At 42.3% G+C, this 26,042-nt stretch overlaps 1 protein-coding gene across 1 annotated transcript in view; it reads left to right on the plus strand.

The window, feature by feature from the left end:
• The first annotated feature begins 1,444 nt into the window (after window positions 1-1,444).
• Window positions 1,445-26,042, plus strand: part of UBR3 (ubiquitin protein ligase E3 component n-recognin 3) — a 254,404-nt gene continuing 229,806 nt past the window's right edge. The window contains exon 1 of the mRNA XM_030802267.1: window positions 1,445-2,065. Coding sequence (XP_030658127.1) covers window positions 1,521-2,065 — 545 coding nt within the window. The 5' untranslated portion in view covers window positions 1,445-1,520. The remainder of the gene's footprint in view (window positions 2,066-26,042) is intronic.

The raw sequence follows: 26,042 nt of genomic DNA on the forward strand, positions 1-26,042 counted from the left end.
CTGGGTCTGATGGCGCGAGCCTGTGGTCCCAGCTGCTTGGGTGGCTGGGGTGGGAAAATCGCTTGAGCCCGGGAGGCAAAGCTTCCAGTGATCTGAAATTGCGCCACTGCACTCCAGTCTGGTCGACAGTGAGACCCTGTCTCAAAAAAACAAAAGAAAAGAAAAGAAAGAGAAAGAGAAAGGTGGTCTACGAAAAGAATGGTTGGATGCTTAGTAATGGGGGAAGCTTTATTATTTTTTCAATTATTTTTAAGACAGGAGGAGACAAATTCTGACAAAAATTGAGCTAATAGAAAGAGAGGGGTTAAAAATACAAGAGGATATGGGATGGAGTTGGGATCCTGAGAAGGCAGGATCCAGTGGTTAAGTAAAAGGATTGTAGGATTGCGTTTAAGCCTGTGGGTGGTCACCTCTTTGCATTATTAAAGGAAGAAGAAAAAGAGTGAATGGACGATGACGAAGTAGAGAAGTGTCTGAGGCTGCTACTTCCTAGGAATAGTAGAATTCAAAGTTATGTGTTATGAGAATCAAATGAGTTAAAACATACAAAGTTTTAGCACGTAAAGTTAATACATAAAGTTTTAGTTTATAATTTAGTGATTCATAAAATTATTGAGCAAATTTAACTTATCACTGTTATATGATGATCGTGACATACTCAACTAATGTAGAAGACCAGGAATAACCTGTTTTAATAATGTTTCATTCATTTCAAACACAAGGTTATGGATTGGAAACACCCCTGTTCTTCTTTGTTGTTGTTGTTTTTTGAGACGGAGTCTCGCTTTGTCGCCCAGGCTGGAGTGCAGTGGCGCGATCTCGGCTCACCACAACCCCCGCCTCCTGGGTTCAAGCGATTCTCCTGCCTCAGCCTCCCGAGTAGCTGGGATTACAGGCGTGCGCCATCATGCCCGGCTAACTTTTGTATTTTTAGTAGAGACAGGGTTTCACCACGTCAGCCAGGCTGATCTCAAACTCCTCAACCTCAAGTAATCCGCCTGCCTCCGCCTCCCAAAGTGTTGGGATTACAGGCGTGAGCCACCGCGCCAGGCCTTCTGTTCTTCTTTGGATTGCTTTTCCTACAGTTTTTGTTTTCCTTAAGTTGGGGTCTCACTCTGTCGCCCACTGGACTTTGATAACAGTAGGAATGTACATCTCAAACAAAATGCAGATGCCTAAAGTACATCTGAAAGATGATGTGAATAATTCCTGTAGTCCATGCAAATAAAGAAATAATTGCCCTTATTAAAGATTTCCTATAAGATGAGTCCTTTGTTTCAGTAGCTCTTAACTTAGAAAGTTGGGAGCCTAGCTTGGTCCAGAGGCGCCCAGGAGAGAGGGGCGGGAGGAAGGCTCTGCAGCCCGAGGGGGCGTGTGCAGGGGCGGGGCTGCGGGCGGAGGAGCGCGGACGCTCCGGGTATCGCGAGAGTTGGGCGGGCCGAGCAATCGCAGCAGTCTATTCCCTCACTCTCCCTGGAGGAGCCGCTGGCCCTGGACTCTCTAAATTCTGAGCTCTCATCATGGCGGCGGCGGCCGCGGCGGCCGTCGGGGGCCAGCAGCCGTCACAGCCCGAGCTGCCCGCGTCAGGGCTGGCCCTAGACAAGGCGGCCACTGCCGCGCACCTCAAGGCGGCCCTCAGCCGGCCGGACAACCGCGCAGGTGCTGAGGAGCTGCAGGCGCTGCTGGAGCGGGTGCTGAGCGCCGAGCGGCCGCTGGCCGCGGCTGCTGGCGGCGAGGACGCGGCGGCGGCCGGAGGCGGGGGCGGTCCGGGGGCGGCCGAGGAGGAGGCCCTGGAGTGGTGTAAGTGCCTTCTGGCTGGCGGCGGCGGCTACGACGAGTTCTGCGCGGCGGTGCGGGCCTACGATCCCGCGGCGCTCTGCGGCCTGGTCTGGACAGCCAACTTCGTGGCCTACCGCTGCCGGACGTGCGGCATCTCGCCCTGCATGTCGCTGTGCGCCGAGTGCTTCCACCAGGGCGACCACACCGGACACGACTTCAACATGTTCCGCAGCCAGGCCGGGGGCGCCTGCGACTGCGGGGACAGCAACGTGATGCGGGAGAGCGGGTGAGTGGAGCCCTCCCCGCGGACGAGGCGACCCTGGGCCGGGGACGTCGCGGGAGGGCCTGGAGCGGAGCACTGGGAGCCCACTCTGAGCTGCCAAGGGGAGGGTGCGGGGGAGGGTGCAGCCACAGGGGGATGGAGGTGACTGAGCTGTCAGCGGTGGAAAGTGGGTGGGGAGGAGAAAGAGGGGAGAGGAGAGCGGAGAGCATGTTTGGGAAACCGGGCTGTGAATTTTGGGGAAGCCAGGGTGGGTAAATGATAGCGAGAAAAGAGCCAGTGTATGGGGTAGGAGGGGAGTAAGGGGAAAGGATTTTGGGGGAAGCTCGTGTCGAGCTGTCAAGTGTGTACTTGTTGGGAAAGGCTGTAAAGCCTGGTTCTTGGGAAGAGACTTAGGTTGTGATTTGGATTGGCTGGGAGGGGATGTTATTGGGGACCGTATTGGCTCGCGGGATGATGAGAGCTGGGGAGGTGGTCTTGTACGTGCAGGGAAGGACGCTTGATCAAGGAAAAGGTCTTCTGAACTGCCAGTGTTGTCTGTCAGTATGAGAGAAGGAGCTCTTGAGGGTTGAGGGAGGAGGGAAGGGGAGGGGCCTGCATGAAAAGTGACTGTTGAGCTGTCAGTGGAGTATTTGGTATGCTGGAATGACATTTAGAATTGGGCTACTGAGCAGTCAGTTACAGAATACCCTCCGTACCAGGAGAACAAACAAAATACTGAGCGAACCAGGAATCAAGTGTTAGGTCTTCTCCAGTTAAGGGCACTTTGTTCACTCACTGATATGTGAACCTCTAAGAGGAGACAACAAATGCCCTTTTGACAGAAGCGATACACCAGATGTTGGGACTTATGAGAAAAGACATTTCAGAGTTTGCAGTGAGTTACAGAGAGTTGGTACATGTAGGGTCGTGGCTTGGAACATGATGTCAGTGTCAGGGACAGTCTGAGAAAAAAGTGAAAGGGGCGATTTTGGATGGGCAGTAGTTGAAAGAATATTAGCAACTACAAGTTGCTATCAGTTACTAAACTTCTTCAATTTTCAGGTCTTAGGATTAATGACAGAGTACAATCTTTTTATAAATGGTCACCTTTTTCTTCGGAGTACTTGTAAGGTTACTGTTACTCCAAAATGTTTGTACCTACTATGCGCAAGCAAGGCTTCTTGGATATTAAAAATGAATGAAACATTGACCAACCCCTTACTCTACTTGCACTGGAGTAGAAAGTAATGAATTCCTTAAACAATAACTTGGTAGCTAGAAGAGGGAGATGAGGTTTCTGTGCAGAGGGAGTAAGAAAAAGTCTTCAGAAATAAGGTATTTTGAATTTGCTAATAATAATAACATAATTGCAGCTAACATTTGAGTTTTTTTTTTTTTTTTTTGAGACAGAGTTTTGCTCTTGTTGCCCAGGCTGGAGTGCAATGGCGCGACCTCGGCTCACTGAAACCTCCGGCCCCCGGGTTCAAGTGATTCTCCTGCCTCAGCCTCCCAAGTAGCTGGGATTACAGTCATGCACCACCATGCCTGGATAATTTTGTATTTTTTTAGTAGAGACAGGGTTTCTCCATGTCGGTCAGGCTAGTCCGGAACTCCCGACCTCAGATGATCCGCCCGCCTCGGCTTCCCAAGTGCTGGGATTACAGGCGTGAGCCACCGCGCCCGGCCAACATTTGAGTTCTTGAACTGTATCTCTGACACTTTAAAAGTACTTTTTAAAATTTAATATTTGAATAGGTAAAATATATAGCTAAAAAATCAGATACATACACACACACACACACACACACACACACACACACAGTTGGAAATTTTTCTCCCATCTAGTCTTCTGTCTGTCCAGTTCCTTCCTGTTTAGTTTCTCTTAGTGCAGAACAAGCAAAGATGTTTCCTAGTTTTTCAGTCTCTTTTTATGCAAAGGGTTACATACTTTCCACTGTTCTACATCTTGCATTTTGTAGTTATCTTAGATGTATTTTTCTTATTAAAAAATAAGTGTTGTCATTCTATTTTTTAAAAAATACTGCTGCATAGTGTTCCATGTTTTGAATTTGCCATTCTTTAATTTTTTTATTTTTATTTTTTACTTTTTTTTTGTGTGTGTGAATTTGCCATTCTTGATTTAATGTCTCTTCATGGGCATTTGGCTTTCCAGTATAAAATTAAAAACGTGGTGTATCTGTCTTTTCCCCCCTGGTCAAGAGAGTCAGTGGAATAAATTCTCAAAAGTGTGATTTCCAAATTGCCCTCCCTAAGGCTTAGTACTAATTACTGTATGAGACTGCCTGTTTTCCAACAGCCTCATCAACAGAGTAGTAGTAAAATTTTGGACTTTTATCTATCTATTTGGTTAAAAGTGGCCAAATTCTAGCTGTTTTATGTGATTTAACTTATTCTTTGACTCTGAGATTGTTACTTTTATTATTCTCATTGTACAGAAGAGGAAGGTAGGGCAGAGTAAAAAACTTGCTCAAGATCACACAGGCAGTAAGCTAGGCATGCTGGCTCCAGGGCTCCAGAGCCGTACTAATCAACCATTTCTCTTTACTGCCCCTACTAAATAGCATTCTTACTGGTTTTTCTTTTCAATTCTATGTTTTATCTTTTTTTTTCCTTAATATGTTATTCTTATTTGGGCCTTTGTTTCTTTCTTTTTAAACTTTTTTGTTTGTTTTTGTTTTAAAGAGGCACATCAAAACAGGAGTTGGAGCAATCCTTTACTGATATTTAGACATTTTTACTTCTTGGACTGGGTTAGCATTTAGGAAAGCCTCCAGAGAACCTGAAGGTAGGAAATAACATTGATTCTTTCCTGACTTTTGGAATACAGTGGTAATTATCAGGTTGTCGTGGATGAGATGCAAGTCTGATCGCTTGTGATGCTTCAGTGTACTACCAGAAATATGTCAGTGAGTTTCTTTGAAGGTATTCATATACTTTTAGGGCATCCAGGCTATAGATAGTCAACATCCTAACCTCATGGTATTTGCTTTTACTGGTGTCTCATAGGTAAGTATTATTTTCCCAGTCTGGCAACCCTCTATGAGTTGATACATAATATATATATATATATATATATATATTTTTTTTTTTTGAGACAGAGTTTTGCTCTTGTTGCCCAGGCTGGAGTGCAATGGCACGATCTTGGCTCACCGCAAACCTCTGCCTCCTGGGTTCAAGTGATTCTCCTACCTCAGCCTTCCAAGTAGCTGGGATTACAGGGATGTGCCACCACACCTGGCTAATTTTTTTTTTTTTTGTATTTTTAGTAGAGACAGGGTTTCTCCATGTTGATCAGGCTGGTCTTGAACTCCTGACCTTAGGTGATCCACCCGCCTCGGCCTCCAAAAGTGCTGGGATTACAGGCATGAGTCACGGCACCCGGCCGGATACATAATATTTAAAGATTTATTATTATCTCTGTCTGAAACCAGAGCTATTGCCTGTATGTGTCAGCAGTTGCCATGTCCAGTTTCATAAAGGGCAAGATTGAACAATAAACAGTATTGTGGCCATGCGATTACTCTGAATTTTTTTCTAACTGCTTGGATTGGATAGAGTAATTTTTCTGGGCTATACAACTAATTTACTGCCTCAAGAGAAATAGGTGATGTTGACCAGCTCTGCAACCTAAAAGACTGCCTCTGGAACCTTTTTAGAACTGGAAATCATCAGCAGCTTATAACAGTGTTCTCATGGGCAAAGCTGGACTACACTGGCATGAACAGAATATTTGAACTTTTCTAAGTTTTTGATATTTTAAAAACCCCTTTAGGTTGCCAAAGATTGAATGTGTGTTGATTTTGGGGTTTTTATTCTAACTGCCGTAAAAGTTTGTAAATTTCATGGTTTAGTCACTTCTAGAGGAAGGATTCCTTTTTTTCCCGCTGTATTTGTGCTCTTAGTAAATGAGAATAAATCTTTCTGTGCCATAATCCTTTTCACCAGTGTCTGTTGCCTGTAGGATGTTCTTGATTGGAGATGGAGAAGAATCTTGAATCTATCACAGCTGTATTTAAATTTAATTTTCAAATTAGCAATTATAGAACTGTGGGGAGGATTTAGTTATTTTTGATTGAGTAGTATTGATATAATCAATGTGGCGGTATTAGCAGATATACAAACCAAAGGAAGAAAACAATTGAGGATTCATTTGTGGGATGAGATCACAAAGGCTATGGAAATTGTGTATTAATAACTGTATGTGGCCGGGCGCGGTGGCTCACGCCTGCAATTCCCGGCACTTTGGAAGGCCGAGGTGGGCAGATGACGAGGTCAGGAGATTGAGACCATCCTGGCTAACATGGTAAAACCCCGTCTCTACTAAAAATACAAAAAATTAGCCAGGCGTGGTGGTGGGTGCCTGTAGTCCCAGCTACTCGGGAGGCTGAGGCAGGAGAATGGCGTGAACCCAGGAGGTGGAGCTTGGAGTGAACCGAGATCCCGCCACTGCACTCCAGCCTGGGCGACAGAGCGTGACTCTGTCTCAGAAAAAAAAAAAACAACTGTATGTGTAACTACAGTTTTGCCACTAGTGAATAAGTGCAGTCATTGTCAGAAATGCTTTATGGGGGCCTGGCGTGGTGGCTCACACCTGTAATCCCAGCACTTTGGGAGACCAAGGCAGGTGGATCACTTTAAGTCGGGAGTTCAACACCAGCCTGACCATATGGAGAAACCCCGTCTCTACTAAAAATACAAAATTATCTGGGCGTGATGGCGCATGCCTGTAATCCCAGCTACTCCAGAGGCTGAGACAGGAGAATCGCTTGAACCCAGGAGGGGGAGGTTAGGGTGAGCCAAGATCACGCTGTTGCACTCCAGCCTGGGCAACGAGAGTGAAACTCCATCTGGAAAAAAAAAATGCTTTATGAGTGGATGAACTCAAAACAAAATGAAACAAAACAAAATAACCTGTAATGGAAAGTCTAAAATACACTTGTTCCTCAGTATATGGTATACATAGGAGTTTGGTTCCAGAATACCCACCTCCCACCCGCTCTCCAGGGTATACTGAAATCCTGCTTATATGAAAAGTCTGCCCTTCATGTATGTGAGTGTCAGATCCCATGAATTCTGTATTTTTGATCCTTGTTTGGTTAAAAAAATCCTTGTAAAAGTGGACCCTTGCAGTTGAAACTAGTGTTGTTCAAGGGTCAACTGTAATGTCTGACTAGCTGGTTTTGGGCTCTGATGGGATACTAACTGGAAACTGGGATTTTAAAAATTTAGTTCGCAAATTTTGGTGCAGAGAATGAGGAGTTTCATGTTCTGTCCTGTATTACAGATATTTTTGTCTCTTTGCTTGTTCTGCCTCACATCTAAGCTCTTAAAAGATAAGGACCTCATTTTGCTATTAGCCAGAGGCCAGCACCTACTAAGTCTCTTGTACTTAGTAGGTGTCAGTAATTTTGAATTAAGTTGGATAAAAAGGTGGCTGCTATACCCGAAAAGTTGCTGTAAGATTACATTGCTTTAGTTACTCATGAGGTGGCATTGATTATTAAATCCATAGCAGCTTTTTTCAGAGTGCTTTCATTCTTTTTTAATTTCAGAAGTAATACACATTGATTATAACATAAAAATAAGTGGATAAAGTAAAAAGTAAAGGTGCCTTTCTCCATCCTACCCCTCAATAAGAAATTTCCCTTTCTTTTGAGCTTACTTATGTATTTAAAAGAGATTCGTTCTAATTTATCCAGCATTTCTAGATTTTTTTTTTTTTTTTTTTTTTTTTTTAGAGACAGGTTCTTGGAGTGTCTCCCAGGCTGGAGTGCAGTGGTGTGATATCACAGCTCATTGCAGCCTCTACCTCCCAGGCTCAAGTGATTTCCCACCTCACCCTCCCAAGTAGCTGGGACTATAGGCACACACCACCACACCCAGCTAAATTTCTTTTTGTATTTTTTGTAGAGATGGGGCCAGGCTGGTCTTGAACTCCTGGCTTCAAGTGGTCCACCTGCCTCAGCCTCCTAAAGGGCTGGGATTATAGGCGTAAGCCACAGTCTGGTGCCTGGCCTGTGTTGTGGGAGGTTGTTAGGTTTTTTGATCTGTGGTAGCCAGAAATTGAACCATGTGAATGTCTGGTTGAATAGTGTTACTCTCTTCAGTAGCTTGCTTTTTTCCCCTTAACATATTTATGGATACTATCTCAAAAGTAGAACTGCTTCATTTTTAAAGTTAAATAGTATTTCATTGTATTTCCATGTTTTTGTAATGTACTATGATTTTTACAATCAGTTCCCTACCGATAGACATTTAAATTGTTTCCAGACTTGGGCTGTTGTAAACATTGTTGCAGTCAGTATTCTTGTATACACTTCTTCATATGTGTGTGAGCTTATATATGAGGATACATTCCTAGAAGTTATATCTTGGTTGAAGGAACTGTGCAAATTCAACTTTGATAGAACCCTCCAAAGAAATTAATTTACATTCCTGCCAACAATGTATGAAACAGTTTGTTTCCCCATATTCTGGCAGTATGTATGGTGATATCAGTGTTTCTGATCTTTGCTGCTCTCATAAGTGAAAAGTTATATTTCGTTTCATCTGTTATCTCCCTGTCCCACTGCTCTGTCGTCCCAGCCAGGACTATTTTGAAGCAAATATCAGATACCTTATAATTTAATTTAAAAATATTTGAGTATGCATCTCAGTAAAGAGATGTGAACTCTAAAACATAACTCAAATGTCCATCAGCGGATGAATGGATAAGCAATATGTGGAATATATGTACAATGGAATATTTAACCTTAAAAAGTAATAAAATTCTGACACATTAGAATGTTACAATGTAGATAAACCTTGAAGACCTTATGCCAAATGAAATAGGCCCATCACAAAAGAACAAATGCTTGTATCCTTCTGTTTATATGAAGTGCCCGGAATAGTCAAATTCATACAGACAGAAAATAGAATAGTGATTATCAGAGGCCAAGGGAAGGGGAGATTGGGGAGTTATTTTTTTAACAGGTACAGAGTTTCAGTTTGGGAAGATGAAAAAGTCCTTGAGATCGATGGTTGTGATGGTTGCAAAACAATATGAATGTACTTGATGCCACTAAACTGTACACTTAAGATGGTTTTAAATGGCAATTTCTTTGTTATTTATATTTTACCACTATTAAAAAATAATGTCAGGCATGGTGGCTCGCACCTGTAGTCCCAGCTACTCCCGAGGCTGAGATGGGAGTATTGCTTGAGCCTGGGAGTAAGAGGCTGCAGTGGATTATGATCACACCTGGGAATAGTCACTGCACTCCAGCCTCAGCAACATGAAGAGACGTCATCTCTTGAAAACAAAGCAAAAAACAAACAACTCCCCCAAAACCACAATACCAATACTATACCTAAAATATTCACATTTTGTTTGTTTGTTTGTTTTGAGATGGAGTCTCACTCTGTTGCCAGGCTGGAGTGTGGCTGCATGATCTCGGCTCACTGCAACCTCTGCCTCCTGAGTTCAAGTGGTACTCCTGTCCCACCCTCCCTAGTTGCAGGGACTACAGGTGCATGCCACCATGCCCAGCTAATTTTTGTATTTTTAGTAGAGGTGGGGGTTTCACCGTATTGGTCAGGCTGGTCTGGAACTCCTGACCTCAGGCAATTCACCTGCCTCAGCCTCCCAAAGTGCTAGGATTACAGGCGTGAGCCACCATGCCTGGCCTAATTTTTTAATCATTATAAAACTCAGTTAAAACTATTTTCAATTATGAAACAATTTGAATTTAAAGAAAAGTATAAAAGTAATATAACAGATACCTTTGTACTTACCATTGAGATGAATAGATATTAACCTTTTGCCATGTTTGCTCTAGAGTTGCTTTTAGTCAAAAAACCAAAGAAAGGTCAACCCACCTCTCCCTTCCTTTCTCTTTTCCTCTCCAGACGTTACGGTTTTCCTGAAATTCCTGTGTGCAGTGGCACTCTCTCTCACGCTCTCTCTCTCTCTCTCTCTCTCTCTCTCTTTATATATATATATATATATATATATATATATATATATTTTTTTTTTTTTTTTTTTTCCCGAGATGGAAACTTGCTCTGTTCCCATCAGACTGGATGGAGTGCAGTGGTGCAATTTCGGCTCACTGCAACCTCCACCTCCTGGGTTCAAGCAATTCTTCTGCCTCAGCTGCCTGAGTAGCTGGGATTACAGGCGGCCGCCACCCTGCCTAGCTAATTTTCGTATTTTTAGTAGAGATAGGGGTTTCACCATATTGGCCAGGCTGGTCTCGAACTCCTGACCTCAGGACCTCAGGTGATCTTCCCGCCTCAGCCTCCCAGAGTGCTGGAATTACAGGCATGGGCTACCACGCCTGGCCCCACCAGGAATTTGAGGTCTTGTTTTTCTGCTTATTGAAACTTGGTGTTAATGAGAACACATGGACACCGGGAGGGGAACAACACACACTGGGACCTGTTGGGTGGGGGTCGGGGAGAGGGAGAGCATCAGAAAAAATAGCTAATGCATGCTGGGCTTCATACCTAGGTGATGGGTTGATAGGTGCAGCAAACCATCATGGCAACCATTTACCTATGTAACCTGTACGTCCTGCACATGTACTTCAGAACTTAAAAAAAAAAACCGAAAGACACTTGGTGTTATATATATAAGTTTATAGTATTTTACCAATCTGTTGGATACAAACATCTTTTTAAAATTTATATTTTCTTGACTAGTAAAGTTGAACATCTTTTCATATGTTTGGGGCCATTTGGGCTTCTTTCATGGTGAACTGCTGGTTCATATTCTTTGCCTCTTTTGTTTTTCTGTTTTACTGAGTTTTAAGAATGCTGTACATACTCTAGATGCTGATCCTTCATTGTATACATACCTAATTTCATCTTCTAGTTTGTGTCTTGTCTTTTTACCTTGAAATACATAATTTTGTTATAAATGATTTTAAATTAAAAATGTAGTTTTTCTTCTACAGTTTGTATTATTTGTATCTTGTTAAAGAAATCTTCTTCACCCTGGTTTAAAAAAATGCTTATATGTTTTCTACTGAAAGATTTAAGTTTTTCATTGTACACTTAGGTCTTTTGTCCATCCGGAATTTATTTTTACATGTAGTATGAGATTGAGGTCTGTATTAGTCTGTTTTCACACTGCTATAAAGAACTGCCTGGCCGGGCACGGTGGCTCATGCCTGTAATCCCAGCACTTTGGGAAGCTGAGGCAGGTGAATCACCTGAGGTCGGGAGTTCGAGACCAGCCTGACCAACATGGAGAAACCCCGTCTCTACTAAAAATACAAAATTAGCCGGGTGTGGTGGCACGTGGCTGTAATCCCAGCTACTCGGGAGGCTGAGGCAAGAGAATTGCTTGAACCCGGGAGGCAGAGGTTGCGGTGAGCTGCGATCACGCCATTGCACTCCAGCCTGGGCAACAAGAGGAAAACTCTGTCTCAAAAAGAAAAGGAAAAAGAATGGCCGGAGACTGCGTGATTTATAAAGGAAAGAGGTTTAATTGACTCACAGTTCAGCATGGCTGGGGAGGCCTTAGGCAACTTACAATCATGGTGGAAGGCACCTAGTCACAGAGCAGCAGGAGGGAGAAGCGAGCAGGGGAAATGCCAGATGCTTATAAAACCATTACATCTCGTGAGAACTCACTCACTGTCATGAGAACAACATAGGGCAAACCATCCCCATCATCCAGTTACCTCCACCTCATCCCACCCTTGACATGTGGGGATTATGGGGATTACAATTCAGGATGAGATTTTGGGTGGGGACACAACCAAACCATATCATTAGATCTAATTTTATCTTTTTCAATATGAGGATTCAGTTATTGAACATTTTTTTCCTCCACTGATCTATAATGTCACCTCTATCACATACCAAACCTATGTGTGTCCTAAGTTCTCTGTTGCATTGATATGTCTCTTGTAACAATACCATACTACTTTATTAGAACACTAAAATGTATTTTGATATGGCAGGATTTTCTTATTATTACTCTTCAAAAGGATTTTTGGCTGTTCTTGGTTCGTGTTTTCATTTGAATTTCAGGAGCTTGTCAAGTTCTCTGGAAAACTTCTGTTAAGATGTTGACTGGCATCACATTAAATATGAGGAGGTTGCAGAAAGATACATGTTCAAGTATGTTCATTGTAACACTGAAATAGGGAAAAATGGAAACAATGAGATTGGTGAACTGTAGTTTAATCATTCAATGGAATACTTTATGGTAGAATACATAAATTGCCATCCATCTTAGTCTGTTTGTGCTGCTGTTACGTCAGACGGAGTAATTTAGAAAGAACAGAAATTTATTTCTTCCAGTCTGGAGGCTGGGAAGTCCAAGATTAAGGCATTTGTGTGTGTGTGTGTGTGTGTGTGTGTGTGTGTGTGTGTGTGTCTGGTGAGGTCTTCTTACATCCTCACGTGGCAGAAGCAGGGAAGAGGGCAAACGGGGCCTAAGCTAGTTCCCTCCAGCACTTGCTTAAGGCAGAGCCCTCCTGACTTAATCACATCCCCAAAGTCTTCTGCCTCTTAATACCACCACAGTGGAGATTAAGTTTCAATGTGAATTTTGTAGGGGACACACGTTCAGACTGGTGCTCGCCTCTGCCCCTTGCCCCCACAAAGTTTATGTCCTTTTCACATACAAATACATTCATTCCATTCCAGTAGCTCCAGAAGTCTTAACTTGTTCTAGCACCAGCTCAAAAGTCTGAAGTTGAGAGTCTCATCTAAACATCATTTCAGTCAGGTACGGTGAGACTCAAAGATACGCTTCATCCTGTGGCAGATTTCTCTCTAGCTGTGAACCTGTGAAGTCAAACAAGTTACCTGCTTTCAAAACATAGTGTCTACACTGTTGGTGGGAATGTAAATTATTAATAGTACAGCCACTGTGGAGAACAGTATGGAGGTTCCTCAGAAAACTAAAAATAGATTACCATGTGATCCAGTAATTCCACTACTGAGTATATATCCAAAAAATGGGAAATCAATATATGGAAAAGAGGCCTGAAGTTCCATGTTTATTGCAGCACTATTCATAGTAGCCAAAATATGGAATCAACTTAAATGCCCACCAATGGAAGAATGGATAAAGAAAATGTGGTATATATGCACAATGGAATATTATTCAGCCACAAAAATAATGGAATCTTATCATTTGCAGCAACATGGGTGGGACTGGAGGTTATTATGTTAAATGAAATAAGCCAAGGGCAGAAAGACAAATATCATATGTTCTCACTCATGTGTGGGAGTTTAAAAAGTGGATCTCATGAAGATAGAGAGTAGATTGGTGGTTACCAGAGGGAAGGGTAGAAAGGAGGAGGGGGATAAAGATAAGTTAATTAGTGGGTACAAATATATGGTTTGATGGAAGAAATAAGACCTAATGTTAGATAGTATCTATCAGTAGGGTAACTGTAGTTTACAATAATCCATTGTAAATTGCAAAATAGCTAGAAGAGAAGAATTTGAATGGCTGTAGCATAAAAAGACAAATATTTAAGGTGGTGGTGTTCCAAGTACATTGATTTGATCTTTACAAATGATATGAATGTATTACATTATTACATGTACTCAGAAACTGTGTACATCTGGTATGCATCAAATAAAACACACACACACACACACACACACACATACACATATACTGCAATGGTGACAGAGGCAAGCACAGATGTTTTCATTATGAAGGGAGGAACAGGCAAGAAGAGAGGAGTGACAGATCTCAAGTAAGTGCAAAACTCAGTAAGGCAAACAACATTAAATCCTAAGGCTTGAGAATAATTGTCTTGCTTTCTGGACACACTGTGTTGGGGGTTGGGTCCCCAAGGTGTAAGAATTAAAGAAAGAGGAAAGAAACACGAAAGGTGGTTTGCTGGTCAAGACAGATTTATTTTAGAGAAAACAAACCTGAGAGGAGCCTTCTGGCTGAGTTAGGCCCACTGGCTTACAGACTAAGAGTTTTTTTTTTTTTTTTTTTTTGAGACGGAGTCTCGCTCTGTCGCCCAGGCTGGAGTGCAGTGGCGCAATCTCGGCTCACTGCAAGCTCCGCCTCCCGGGTTCACGCCATTCTCCTGCCTCAGCCTCTCCGAGTAGCTGGGACTACAGGCGCCCGCCACCACACCCGGCTAATTTTTTTGTATTTTTAGTAGAGACGGGGTTTCACCGTGGTCTCGATCTCCTGACCTCATGATCCGCCCGCCTCAGCCTCCCAAAGTGCTAGGATTACAAGTGTGAGCCACCGTGCCCGGCCCAGACTAAGAGTTTTTAAGGATTCAGGGTGGGAGGCTTGGACTGCTTCTGTGTCTCTTTGTTGTGCTTATCTGGGAGGGAGAGTTGTGTGTCTGTTCCCATACTTTTTTCTGCAGCTACAGGCATACCTCCCGAGTCTGCTTTTAGCTTCCCTATCTTAGTGCACCTGAAGGGAAAGGAATGTGCTTATTAAGGCCCACTGTTTTACTGGGGCCCATTGTATGAGCGTGAAGTTTGGCAGTTACTCAAGAGACTTTCCCCCCACCTCCCTCTGGGCCCGAGCTGTCTTATCTGGGTTTTACTGTCTGCTCTTTCTGGCTGCATGTAGTTAGCAGAGAAGTTATTTCCTTGAAATGCATGAGGCTAGAAAGGGAGCTGGAGCTAAAGTGGCGGTGTCTGACCGAGATGACAGTGCTCCTGCTCTGACACAAGACTCCTCCAGGTGGCTCCACCCCTGTAGCCTCTCTTGGGTGCAGTCCACACTGTACCTCTCACCGGTTGGAATCAGGTACCCGTGGTTCTCCCAGTCTGGAGTTGCAGGTTGGTGACTGTGTGACTATGGTTCTGGGGTTTTGGGGGCAACCCTGCCCCCACAGCTCTACTGGGTGTTGCCCTTGTGGAGACTCTCTCTGGTGGACCTGCCCCTTCCCCCCACTGCGGACTCCCCTAGGCATTTCCCTCGTGTGGACTCTGCTGCTGACCTGCCCTGTGACAGTTCTCTGCTTGGGCCTCAGACTGTCTGGTACATCCTTTGAAATTTAGGTGGAGGAAGCCATGACTCCACAGCCTGCAGAGTTAGCAACATGTGGACACTGGGAAGGCTGCTTACTGCTTGTTCCTTTGGGAGTGGCAGCCTTAGCAGCATCTGGGCCCACTTGAACTACAGGTGGGGTGCAAAGAGCACTGCATTGGAATGCAGGGAGCAGAGACTTGAGGTGGTGCTGTGCAGCAAGCCCTGAGGCTCCACAGGTACCCTGGGCCCCTCCCTTGAAAGAGTTCTACCCTCAAGGCCCTGGCATTCTGCGCCTGTGGTGGGTATGGCTGTCTCAAAGATCTCAGCAGCTTTTGGGGTCATTCTTCCACTGTCTTGATGAAACAGTCACACCTTGGCCACGCCCTTGGATTTTTTTCTCCTAAGCATGCATTTTTATTCTTTACCTGGCCTGGTTGAGAATTTTCCAAATCTTTATATTCTATGTCTTTTTTGATTATGGATTTCATCTTCACCTCATTGTCTCTCCTTGGATTTTACTATAAGCAGCCAAGAGAAGCCATGCAGTATCCTGAACACTTTGCTTATAGATTTTTTTCTGCTAAATATCCTAGTTTATAGCTCTCAAATTTTGCCTTTCACAAGGTAGTAGGACATGGATACAATTCAGCCAATTTTTTTTGCCATTTTGTAAAAAGAATGGTCTTTTCTCCAGTTTCTGATACGATATTCCTCATTTCTGTTTAAGAGATCATCAGAATGGCTTTTACTATCCATATTTCTACCAACATTTCATTCTTCCTTTGAGCCCTCACTGGAACTATCCTCAATGCTCCTTTTATGGCAATCTAAGCTTTTCCTAGCATTCACTTCAAAACTACTCCAGCCTGTACCTATTACCCAGTTCCAAAGCCCCTTCCACATTTTCGGGTGTTTATTACAGCAACAACATCGTTTCTTCGTATCAGTTTCTGGCTTAGTTCATTTGTGCTGTTATAACAAAATACCTGAGACTGAGTAATAAAGAACAGAAATTATTTCTTATAGTTTGAAGGCTGGGAAGTCCAAGATCAAAGCACTCATATTTGGGGTCTGGTGAGGGCCTTCTGCTGCATCCTCACGTGGTGGAAGGGGTGAAAAGGGCGAAAGGGGCAGATCTTGTGTCCTCATATGGTGGAAGAGTGGATAAGCAAAAGGGGCCTGAGCTAGTTCTTTCCAGCCCTTTTATAAGGCACTAATCCATCTGAGAGCGCAGAGCCCTAATGACTTAATCACTTCCCCAAAGGCCCTGCCTCTTAATACCACAACAGTGGGGATTCAGTTACAAACGTGAGTTTTGGAGAGGTCACATATTCAAACCATAACACCATCTATGTAGTATTACACATAGAATAATTATTGACTGTTGAACCAGTCTTGCGTTTCTGGGATAAAATCCACATCATCATGTATTATCCTTTTATAGATTGCTGGATTTAAGTTGCTTGTATTTTGACATGAGGATTTTTGTATCTATAGTCAAGAGGGATATTGTACTATAGTTTTCTTCTTTTGCAATATCTCTGTCTGATTTTGGTCTCAGGGTAAAGCTGGCTTCATAAATGAGTTGGGAAGGGCACCCTCCTCTTTATTTTGTAAGAGTTTGTGTAGAATATGACATTATTCCTCCTTTAAATATCTTGATAGAGTTTGTGAAACAATCTAGGTTTGGAATATTTGTTGTTGGAAGCTTTTTAACTGTAATATTTGTTGAATAAGGTTTTAATATATTCAATTTCTTTTCTTTTTTCCTTTTTTTTTTTTTTTATGAGACTCAGTTTCACTCTTTTTGCCCAGGCTGGAGTGCAATGGCGCGACCTTGTCTCATTGCAACCTCAGCCTCCTGGGTTCTGTTGATTCTCCTGCCTCAGCCTCCAGAGTAGCTGGGATTACAGGCGCCTACCACCACGCCTGGCTAATTTTTATATTTTTAGTAGAGATAGCGTTTCACCACGTTAGCCAGGCTGGTCTCAAACTCAGGCGATCCACCCGCCTCAGCCTCCCAAAGTGCTGGGATTATAGGCGTGAGCCACTGCACCCGGCCCCATATTCAATTTCTTTAGTGACCTGTGTCATTTATTCAGTACTTTTTTTCTTTGTGTGAGCTTTGACAGTTTGAATCTTTCATAAAGTTTGTCCATTTCATCCAAGTTGTTGAATTTATGGGCAAAATGTTGTTTGTACTATTTCTCCTTATTTTCTCAATGTCTGTAAAGTATGTAGTGATATCCTCTCCTCTTTTTTTTTTTTTTTTTTTTTTTTTTTGAGACAGGGTCTTACTCTGTCACCCAGGATGGAGTGCAGTGCTGTAGTCATGGCTCACTGCAACCTCTGCCTCCAACCTCTGCCTCCTGGATTCAAGCGATTCTTCCTCCTCAGCCTCCCCAGTAGCTGGGACTACAGGTGTGCACCACTGTGCCTAGCTAATTGTTTTGTATTTTTTGGTAGAGATAGCATTTCACCATGTTGGCCAGGCTGGTCTCTAATTCCTGACCTCAGGTGATCTGCCACCTCGGCCTCCCAAAGTGCCGGGATTACAGGTGGGAGCTATCGCGCCTGGCTGGCTTTTTCTTTATCACTTTTGTTACTTTTTCAAGGAACCAGCTTTTGGTTTTACTGATTTTGTTGTTGTTGTTGTTGTTGTTCTCAATTTCATTGATACCTGCTCTTTATTATTTTCTTCCTTCGTTTTATTTGAATTTAATTTCCTAGTCTTTTTATGGTTTCTTAAGGTGGCAGCTTAGATTTGTAGTCTTCTTTTCTAATAAGATATAATGCAATAAATTTCCCTCTAAGCATAGTGTACGGGCATCCCACATTTTTGATATATTTTCATTTTTATGCAGTTCAAAATATCTTCTATTTTCTGTGATCTCCTCTTTAGCCAATGGGTCATTTAGAAGTTTTGAGCTTTTTAAGGCTGGGAGTGGTGGCTTCTGCCTGTAATCCCGGCACTCTGGGAGGGTGAGGGTGGTGAATCACTTGAGCTCAGGAGTTCGAGACCAGCCTGGGCAACATGGTAAGACCTCATCTTTATAAAAACTGGAAAAATTAGCCAGGCATGGTGGCGTGTGCCTGTAGTCCCAGCTACTCAGAAAGCTGAGGCAGGAGGGTTACTTGAGTCTGGGATGTAGAGGCTGCAGTGAGCCAGGATGGCGCCACTGCATTCCAGTCTGGGTGACATAGTAAGACCCCATCTCAAAAAAAAAAAAAAAAGCAATTTTGAGTTTTTTTTTTTTCTTTCAGATTGTGTCTGTTAGTAATTTCTTTTCTTCTTCCTCCTCCTCTTCTTCTTTCTTCTTCTTCTTCTTCTTCTTCTTCTTCTTCTTCTTCTTCTTCTTCTTCTTCTTCTTCTTTTCTCTTCTTTCTTCCTTCTCCTCCTCCTTCTTCTTCTTTCTTCTTCCTCCTCCTCCTCCTTCCTTCTTCTTCTTCCTCTTCCTCTTCCTCCTCTTCTTCTTCTTCCTTCTTCCTTCTTTCTTCTTCCTTCTTTTTCTTTTTTTTGAGATGGGGTCTCGCTCTGTCACGTAGGCTGGAATGCAGTGGTGCACCATCTCAGCTCACTGCAGCCTCCATCTCCCGGGTTCAAGCAATTCTTGTGCCTCAGCCTCCCAAGTGACTGGGACTACAGGCACACTACCACACCCAGATAATTTTTGTATTTTTAGTAGAGACAGGGTTTTGCCATGTTGCCCAGGCTAGTCTTGAACTGCTGGACTCAAATGATCCACCTGATGATCCACCTGATGATCCACCTGCCTCGGCCTCCCAGAATGCTGGGAGTACAGGTGTGAGCCATGGTGCTCAGCCAGCAATTTCTAATTTAATTCCATTATAGTGAGATAGCATACTTATATGATGTCAATTTATTTAAAATAGTTAAGGTTTCTTTCATAGCTCAGAATGTCGTCTCTCTTGGGAATGTTCCATGTGCACTAGAAAAAAGTGCTTACTATTCTGTTGTGGGGTGTAGTGTTTTATAAATGTCAATCTAGTCAAGTTGGTTGATATTGTTGTTCAGGTCTTCTATGTTCTTACTGATTTTCTGTCTGCTTGTTCTCTTCATTACTGAGAATGGTGTTGAAGTCTCCAAATATAATCGTGGATTTGTCTCTATTTTCTTGCAGTTGTCAATTTTTGCTGCTTGTATTTTGGAGTTCTGTTGTTAGGTATACACTTAGGGTTGTTATGTCTTTGTGGTGAATTAACTTCTTTATCATTATATAATGTCCTTTTTATTCCTGGCAATATTCCTTATTCTTTAGTCTGTTTTGTCTGATATTAATGTCGTCACCCATATTTCTTTTGATTATTGTCAACATGGCATGTATTTTTAAAACTCCTTTTTTTTTATGGGCTGGGTGCGCTGGCTCACGCCTGTAATCCCAGCACTTTGGGAGGCCAAGGTGGGTGGATCACAAGGTCAGGAGTTCGAGACCAGCCTGACCAACGTGGTGAAACTCCATCTCTACTAAAAAGACAAAAATTAGCCGGATGTGGTGGCATGTGCCTGTAATCCCAGCTACTCGGGAGGCTGAGGCGGGAGAATCGCTTGAACCCAGGAGGCAGAGGTTGCAGTGAGCTGAGATGGCACCACTGCACTCTAGCCTGGGCAACAGGGCAAGACTCTGTCTTAAAAAAAAAAAAAAAAAAAACAAAAAAACCTTCTTTTAAAGTATTTTTTTTTTGGAGACAGCATCTCACCCTGTCATTCAGGCTGGAGTGCAGGGGCACAGTCATGGCTCACTGCAGTCTTGACTCTCTGGGCTCAGGTGATTCTCCCACTTCAGCCTCCTGAGTAACTGATACTATAGGCATGTGCCACCACACCTGGTGAAATTTTTGTATTTTTTATGTAGAGACAAGGTTTTGCCATGTTGTCCAGGCTGATTTCAAACTCTTGGACTCATGCAATCTGCTGGCCCCTTGGCCTTTCAAAGTGCTGGGATTATAGGCATGAGCTACCATGCCTGGCCAAAATTTTTTTTTTCTTTTAAACTGTTGGTGTCTTTTCTTGAAAACTCTTTGTGTGTGTGTGTGTGTGTGTGTGTGTGTGTGTGTGTGTGTGTGCTGGCAGTTGATCTTGTTTGGCCTTGCTTTTTTAAAATCCAGTCTTAAGATCTCTGACAATGGTACTTAGTCCATTTACACTTAAAACAATTATTGATATAGTTAAATTTAAGTCCATCATCTTGTTTCCTGTTTATCCCATCTGTTCTTTGTTTGCTTTTTCTCTCTTTTATGCCTTCTTCAAACTTTTTTACTCTTCTTTGTTGGCTTATGAACTGTAACTCTCTTGTTATTTTACTGATCTCTTTATGGTTTATAGTATATGTCTTTCACTTATCACAGTCTACTTACACTACTTTATGTGTAGTAACCTTATAATAGTTTGCTTCTTTTTAAATTTCCCTCTAAGCCTTTATCCTATTGTTGTCAAACATTTTACTTTTATATATTTAATAAACCCCTGAATATAATGCTATTTTTATTTACACAGTTAACAATTTTAAAGAGATTTAAATAATAACTAAAAAATCTTACCCATCTACTTACTATTTCCAGTGCTCTTTGTTTCTTTATGTAAGTTTCTATTTTTTCTAGTATTTCTTTCTAATTATTCTCCACTACTGAGGAAAGATACTCCTGTGTCACCTATCTAATACCTCTTGAATTACAAGTTTTCCATCACTTTGGCTGATGGGAACAGACACCATTCTCGACCTTACATGTGAGCATGTACTGGTTTCCAATACTTTCAAATGTTTTTATCCCTGGCCTTTGCTAGTTTCCACTGTACTCTGGCAAATAGTTGAATACTCAGGAGCACTCTGTGTAGATTTCTGGGATTATTTCTCTGTGGAATTCTTTACTTTTTAGTACTCTGTCCTATAAACTATAGCAGCATTGATTTTCCTAGATGCTTAGTTCTGTCTTCTCAGCTTCATAGAGTTTGGCTCCATTTTGATTCTCCTTCCTTTACTGTGGCCTGGAAACTCTGTCAAGGAAGTAAGCTCTGACACATATCATCATGTCACTTGCTTCCCATCTATCACAGATTGTTGTCCTTCATTGCCTGATGTCTAATATCTTGAAAACCATTGGTTCCTTTATTTTATCTGGTTTTTTGTTTGCTTTAGATGAAGGGGTTAACCCAACGACCTTGTTATTTTTGTTTTAGATACAGATTTTATTTGATTTACTTATGTTAATAAAGAGTATTTTTGAAGTATAAAAGTATTAAAAGTTTTTTTTTTTTTTTGCCTTTAGGGTTAAGTAGTACTTTGATTATAACAGATAGAAGGAAAAGTGGTATTGCCTGTCTTCTCTTGCAGAGAACAAATTACTTAAGTGAGATATTTAACTTCTTTCATTATGCACATATTTACAGTACAATATTAGATTTTATATTACAGTTATATTTACTTTTTTATATTTGTATTTAAGTTCACTTAGGGCAATTACCTAAGTGAATTTTCTTTCATATATGTGCTCCAAGAAAGTCTATTGCTTTCTGCTGTATTTTTGGGAGAGGACTATCTCCTTTTGGGAAAGGACCCCACACCTGTTATATATATGAGTAATATATATGAGTAGATCTTGAAAACATGTAATGTCAAGATTTTTATTTTTTATTTATTTTTTATTTTTTGAGACAAAGAATTCTGTTGCCCAGGCTGGAGTGCAGTGGCATGATCTCGGCTCACTGCAGCCTTTGCCTCCCAGGTTCAAGTGATTTTCCTGTGTCAACCTCCTGAGTAGCTGGGATTACAGGCACCTGCTACCACACTGTTCTGTGTGGGAAACATGCAAGGGGAGAAGACAAACACACACAATCCCTTTAAGGGTAAACAACCTTTATCCCACATAAATGGCAATGCAGATATAATAAGCAAATAATATAAGCAAATGTATATAATAAGCAAATTGCAATGGGGAGGGGATAAGAGAAAAGATACATATATATTTATACTCACCAGACTATGGAGGATTCACTACCAGACTGGCAAGCAACAGTCTGGGCTCCAGAGTTGGCCACTTGTCCGTTCACAGACGAGTAGAGGTCTTTCGTGAAGCTTCGGTGCAGACTGGGACCCTAGCTTTTTTTGTAACGAGTTGTTTGGTGTGAGGCCCAGTCAAGAGGGCCCTGCGTGACTGGGCTCAACGAACACAATAAGGTCACCTTGTTTTTGTGATTATCTATTGTTTTTCAATAACTAACATATAGGAATAGATTGAAATAGAGATTTCTCCGAAATGGTGCTGGATGAACGCCTCAAGGGGCTCACACAACCTCTTCTGGGACTTGGTGACCATTGTTTGTGTCCACGTTCAATTGAGTTCAAATTTAATATTTAACTTTTCCTCTACACATACCTGGCTAGTTTTTCTATTTTTAGAAGAGATGGGGTTTCACCATGTTGGCCAGGCTGGTCTTGAACTCTTGACCGCAAGTGATCCACCCACCTTGACCTCCCAAACTGTTGAGATTACAGGCATGAGCCACAGTGCCTGGCCTGATTTTTAAATTAGGAACTTTTAGCTTATTTTTTATACAGTTGGTCAGATATTGTTAAGTCAGATAGAATTTGGATGGTATATCCCTCTCTCTAACCAAAATGCAGATTCACTTGTTTGCTACTTGCAGAATCCAGTTAAGAACAAGGTCTCGTATAAAGTAACTTTTTATTCCAAAGGTAGCTTAGGGGAAGGCTTCCTGCTTTAAGGATGCTGCTTTGCTTTTGGAGCAGAAAGTGAGCACTTTTAAAAGGGAGCCTAACATAAATGGCATGCAGGAGAGGAAGGAAGCAGGTGGGGATCTGCATGTTGGCTTGGTACTTTATCTACTGGGAGATCTAGCTGATGACTGCTGACACCTTTGTGGGCAGGATTAAGTTGTAAAAGTGGCTAAAAACCCTCCAGGTTAGGAGAGAGTTTTGTAGTGGGCACACTTTGGGTTGTAGCTGGACTGTTGTCTCTTGAGGCAGCCTTCCAGTAGGAGAGAGTTTCACAGTGGACACACTTTGGGTTGTAAGTCAACTGTTTTATCTTGAGGCAGTCTCCTGGTGGGTGAGAGTTTGTTCTAGAGCTTTTTGTTTTTTTGAGACAGGGCCTCACTCTTTCACCCAGGCTGGAGTGCAGCAGCATGATACTGGCTTACTGCAACCTCTCCCTCCTGGGATCAAGCAATCCTCCCACTTTAGCCTCCCAAGTAGCTGGGACTAGAGGCACATGCCACCATGCTTGGCCAATTTTAAAATTTTTCTGTAGAGACAAAGTCTCACTTTATTGGCCAGGCTGGTCTTGAACTCCTTGACTCAAGGGATCCTCCTATCTCTTCCTCCTAAAGTGGTGGGATTACAGGCATGGGCCACTGCACCTGGCCTGCTCTAAATCTTTTAAGCACATATTTAGGTGAATTTGCCCTGTAAGAGTTTTAGGTGAAGGGGAAGTAAAAAGTTATAATTGAGGCCAGGCACAGTGACTCATGCCTGTAATCCCAGCACTTTGGGAGGCCGAGGTGGGTGGATCACAAGGTCAGGAGATTGAGACCATCCTGGCGAACACAGTGAAACCCTGTCTCTACTAAAAAATACAAAAAATTAGCTGGGCGTGGTGGTGGTCGCCTGTGGTCCCAGCTACTCGGGAGGCTGAGGCAGGAGAATGGCATGAACTCGGGAGGCGGAGCTTGCAGAGAGCCGAGATTGTGCCACTCCATTCCAGCCTGGGCGACAGAGCGAGACTCAGTCACAAAAAAAAAAAGAAGTTATAATTGAATTTTAAAGGGCTAAGTAGGAAGTGGAGAACAGGGAGACATGGAGAAAGAAAAGAAAAGCATAATAAAGAATATTTTCTTTTTCTTAGAAAAATGTGGGTACTTGGTTACATTTCTGTTCTACTTTTAACTTAAATTTGGATTTTGCTTTAAAAAAAGTCCAGTTAGACAATCCTTGTCTTTCAGTAGGTATGCTTAGACTATTCACAGTTGTTTTAATTCTTGATACAGTTTTATTAACATCTACCATCTTGCTAATTTTTTCCTCCTTTTTTTTTGTATCCAATCAAGTTGACAGTCAATATTAACCATCACAAACTCTTTGACCAGTTATGAGTTGCAAACCCTTTTTCCTACTCGTCTTTTCAAAAACAAATGCTGGCTGGGTGTGGTGGCTCACGCCTGTAATCCCAGCACTTTGGGAGGCGGAGGCAGGTGGATCACCAGGTCAGGAGTTTTAGACCAGTCTGGCCAACATGGTGAAACCCTGTCTCTACTAAAAATACAAAAATTAGCTGGGCGTAGTGGCAGCGCCTGTAATCCCAGCTACTTGGGAGCCTGAGGCAGGAGAATTGTTGGAACCTGGGATGCGGAGGTTGCAGTGAGCCAAGATCGCACCACTGCACTCAAGCCTAGGTGACAGAGCAAGACTCCATCTCAAAAAAAAAAAAAGAAAGAAAAAAGAAAAACAAAAGCCCATGGGCATTTATTTTTATACAGAAATTTTTTCTTGTCAATTTTTATGTTTATTAATTTTATGTTTATTACTCTTTTATGTTTATGTAGTTATTAAAATCTAGTGGCTTCTAGGTTTTGTCATACTTAAGCTGTCTCTTCTACACAATTATTAAGTAACTCTCCCCACACCAAGTTGTTTCTAGAACTCTAATGATTTTACATTTTACGTTTACCTTTTTCATATGTTAGGAATTTATTATCAAGGTATAAGATGTGAGGAGGTTCCTCCCGCCTACCCCCAACTTTGCTGGTTTACCCAATTATCTCAGTATCATTTCTCTGATTAAGCCCTGTTTTCTGCATAAATTTGAATTTTGCCTTTATTATAAATTCCACATCTATTTGGTTCTATTTCTGGACCCATATTATTTTTCATGTACCATAACCATATTGTTTGTTTCTGCTTCAAGGTTTCAATGTATATTTACTGTCTTAATAGTTTAATAGATTTACAACATCTCTATTTTTACTTTCAAGTTTTCTGATCTTATGTGCATGCTGTAATTTAATTTAAAATTTTTAGTTTTCATAAATTTTTTTTTTCTGGTACTTCAGGGCCCACTAAATAACATTGAAACCTGTGTAGATGGAATTTAAAGTTTTTTCTTTTCGTTCTTAGAATTTATCTAACAGTTTTAGACATGGGATGGAGCTGTACTTTAGTCCTTCCTATTAGCGATGTAGAAATGTATATTTAGAAAAATGGCCCAGGAATATGTATAGGTGAATTTGGAGCTGAATTTCTGATCTCCCTTTCTCTGCTTTGTAGTTTACTTAATTGTATTCATCATCATTGTCTATCTCTGTCCTACAGAATGTTAGCTTCCTAAAGGCTGGGATCAATACTTCTTCTTTTTTTTTTTTATTATTTTTTTTTGCACACAAAACAATAAACATTTTCTAAAAATACATACAAACAAAAGGATGCGTATCAAACATATTAGGAAGGTTGCACATGGGAAGTCGGGGAATAGAAATGGGGGGTGGGAATTAAAATAAATGAGAGAGGGACTTTATATGGATCAGTGATAATAATTCACTCCTCTATTTGACAAAGAAGAAGGAGAAGGAAGAGGAAGAAGAAGAAAGTGGGATAAAGGATCAGAAAGGGAGGAAAATAGAAAAAATTAGAGTATGACTCCAGGGTAGACCTGTTTTGTTGTCACTGGGTTGGTTGGTTGGTTTGTCTGTTGTATTTTTCATATGTTTCGCCATGTTGGCCAGACTGGTCTCGAACTCCTAGCCTGAAGTGATCAACCCGCCTCGGCCCCCCAGAGTGCTGGGACCACAGGCGTGAGCCACCACGTCCAGCCCCCACATTGCTTCTGGCCTCCCTGGTAGACCTCCCAGACGGGGCAGTCGGGCAGAGGCGCTCCCCACATCCCAGATGGGGCGGCCGGACAGAGGCGCTCCTCACTTCCCAGACGGGGCGGCCGGGCAGAGGCGCTCCTCACTTCCCAGATGGGGCGACCGGGTAGACGCGCTGC

This window comes from Nomascus leucogenys, chromosome 22a (genome assembly GCF_006542625.1).
Source record: "Nomascus leucogenys isolate Asia chromosome 22a, Asia_NLE_v1, whole genome shotgun sequence".
Lineage (NCBI taxonomy): Eukaryota > Metazoa > Chordata > Mammalia > Primates > Hylobatidae > Nomascus > Nomascus leucogenys.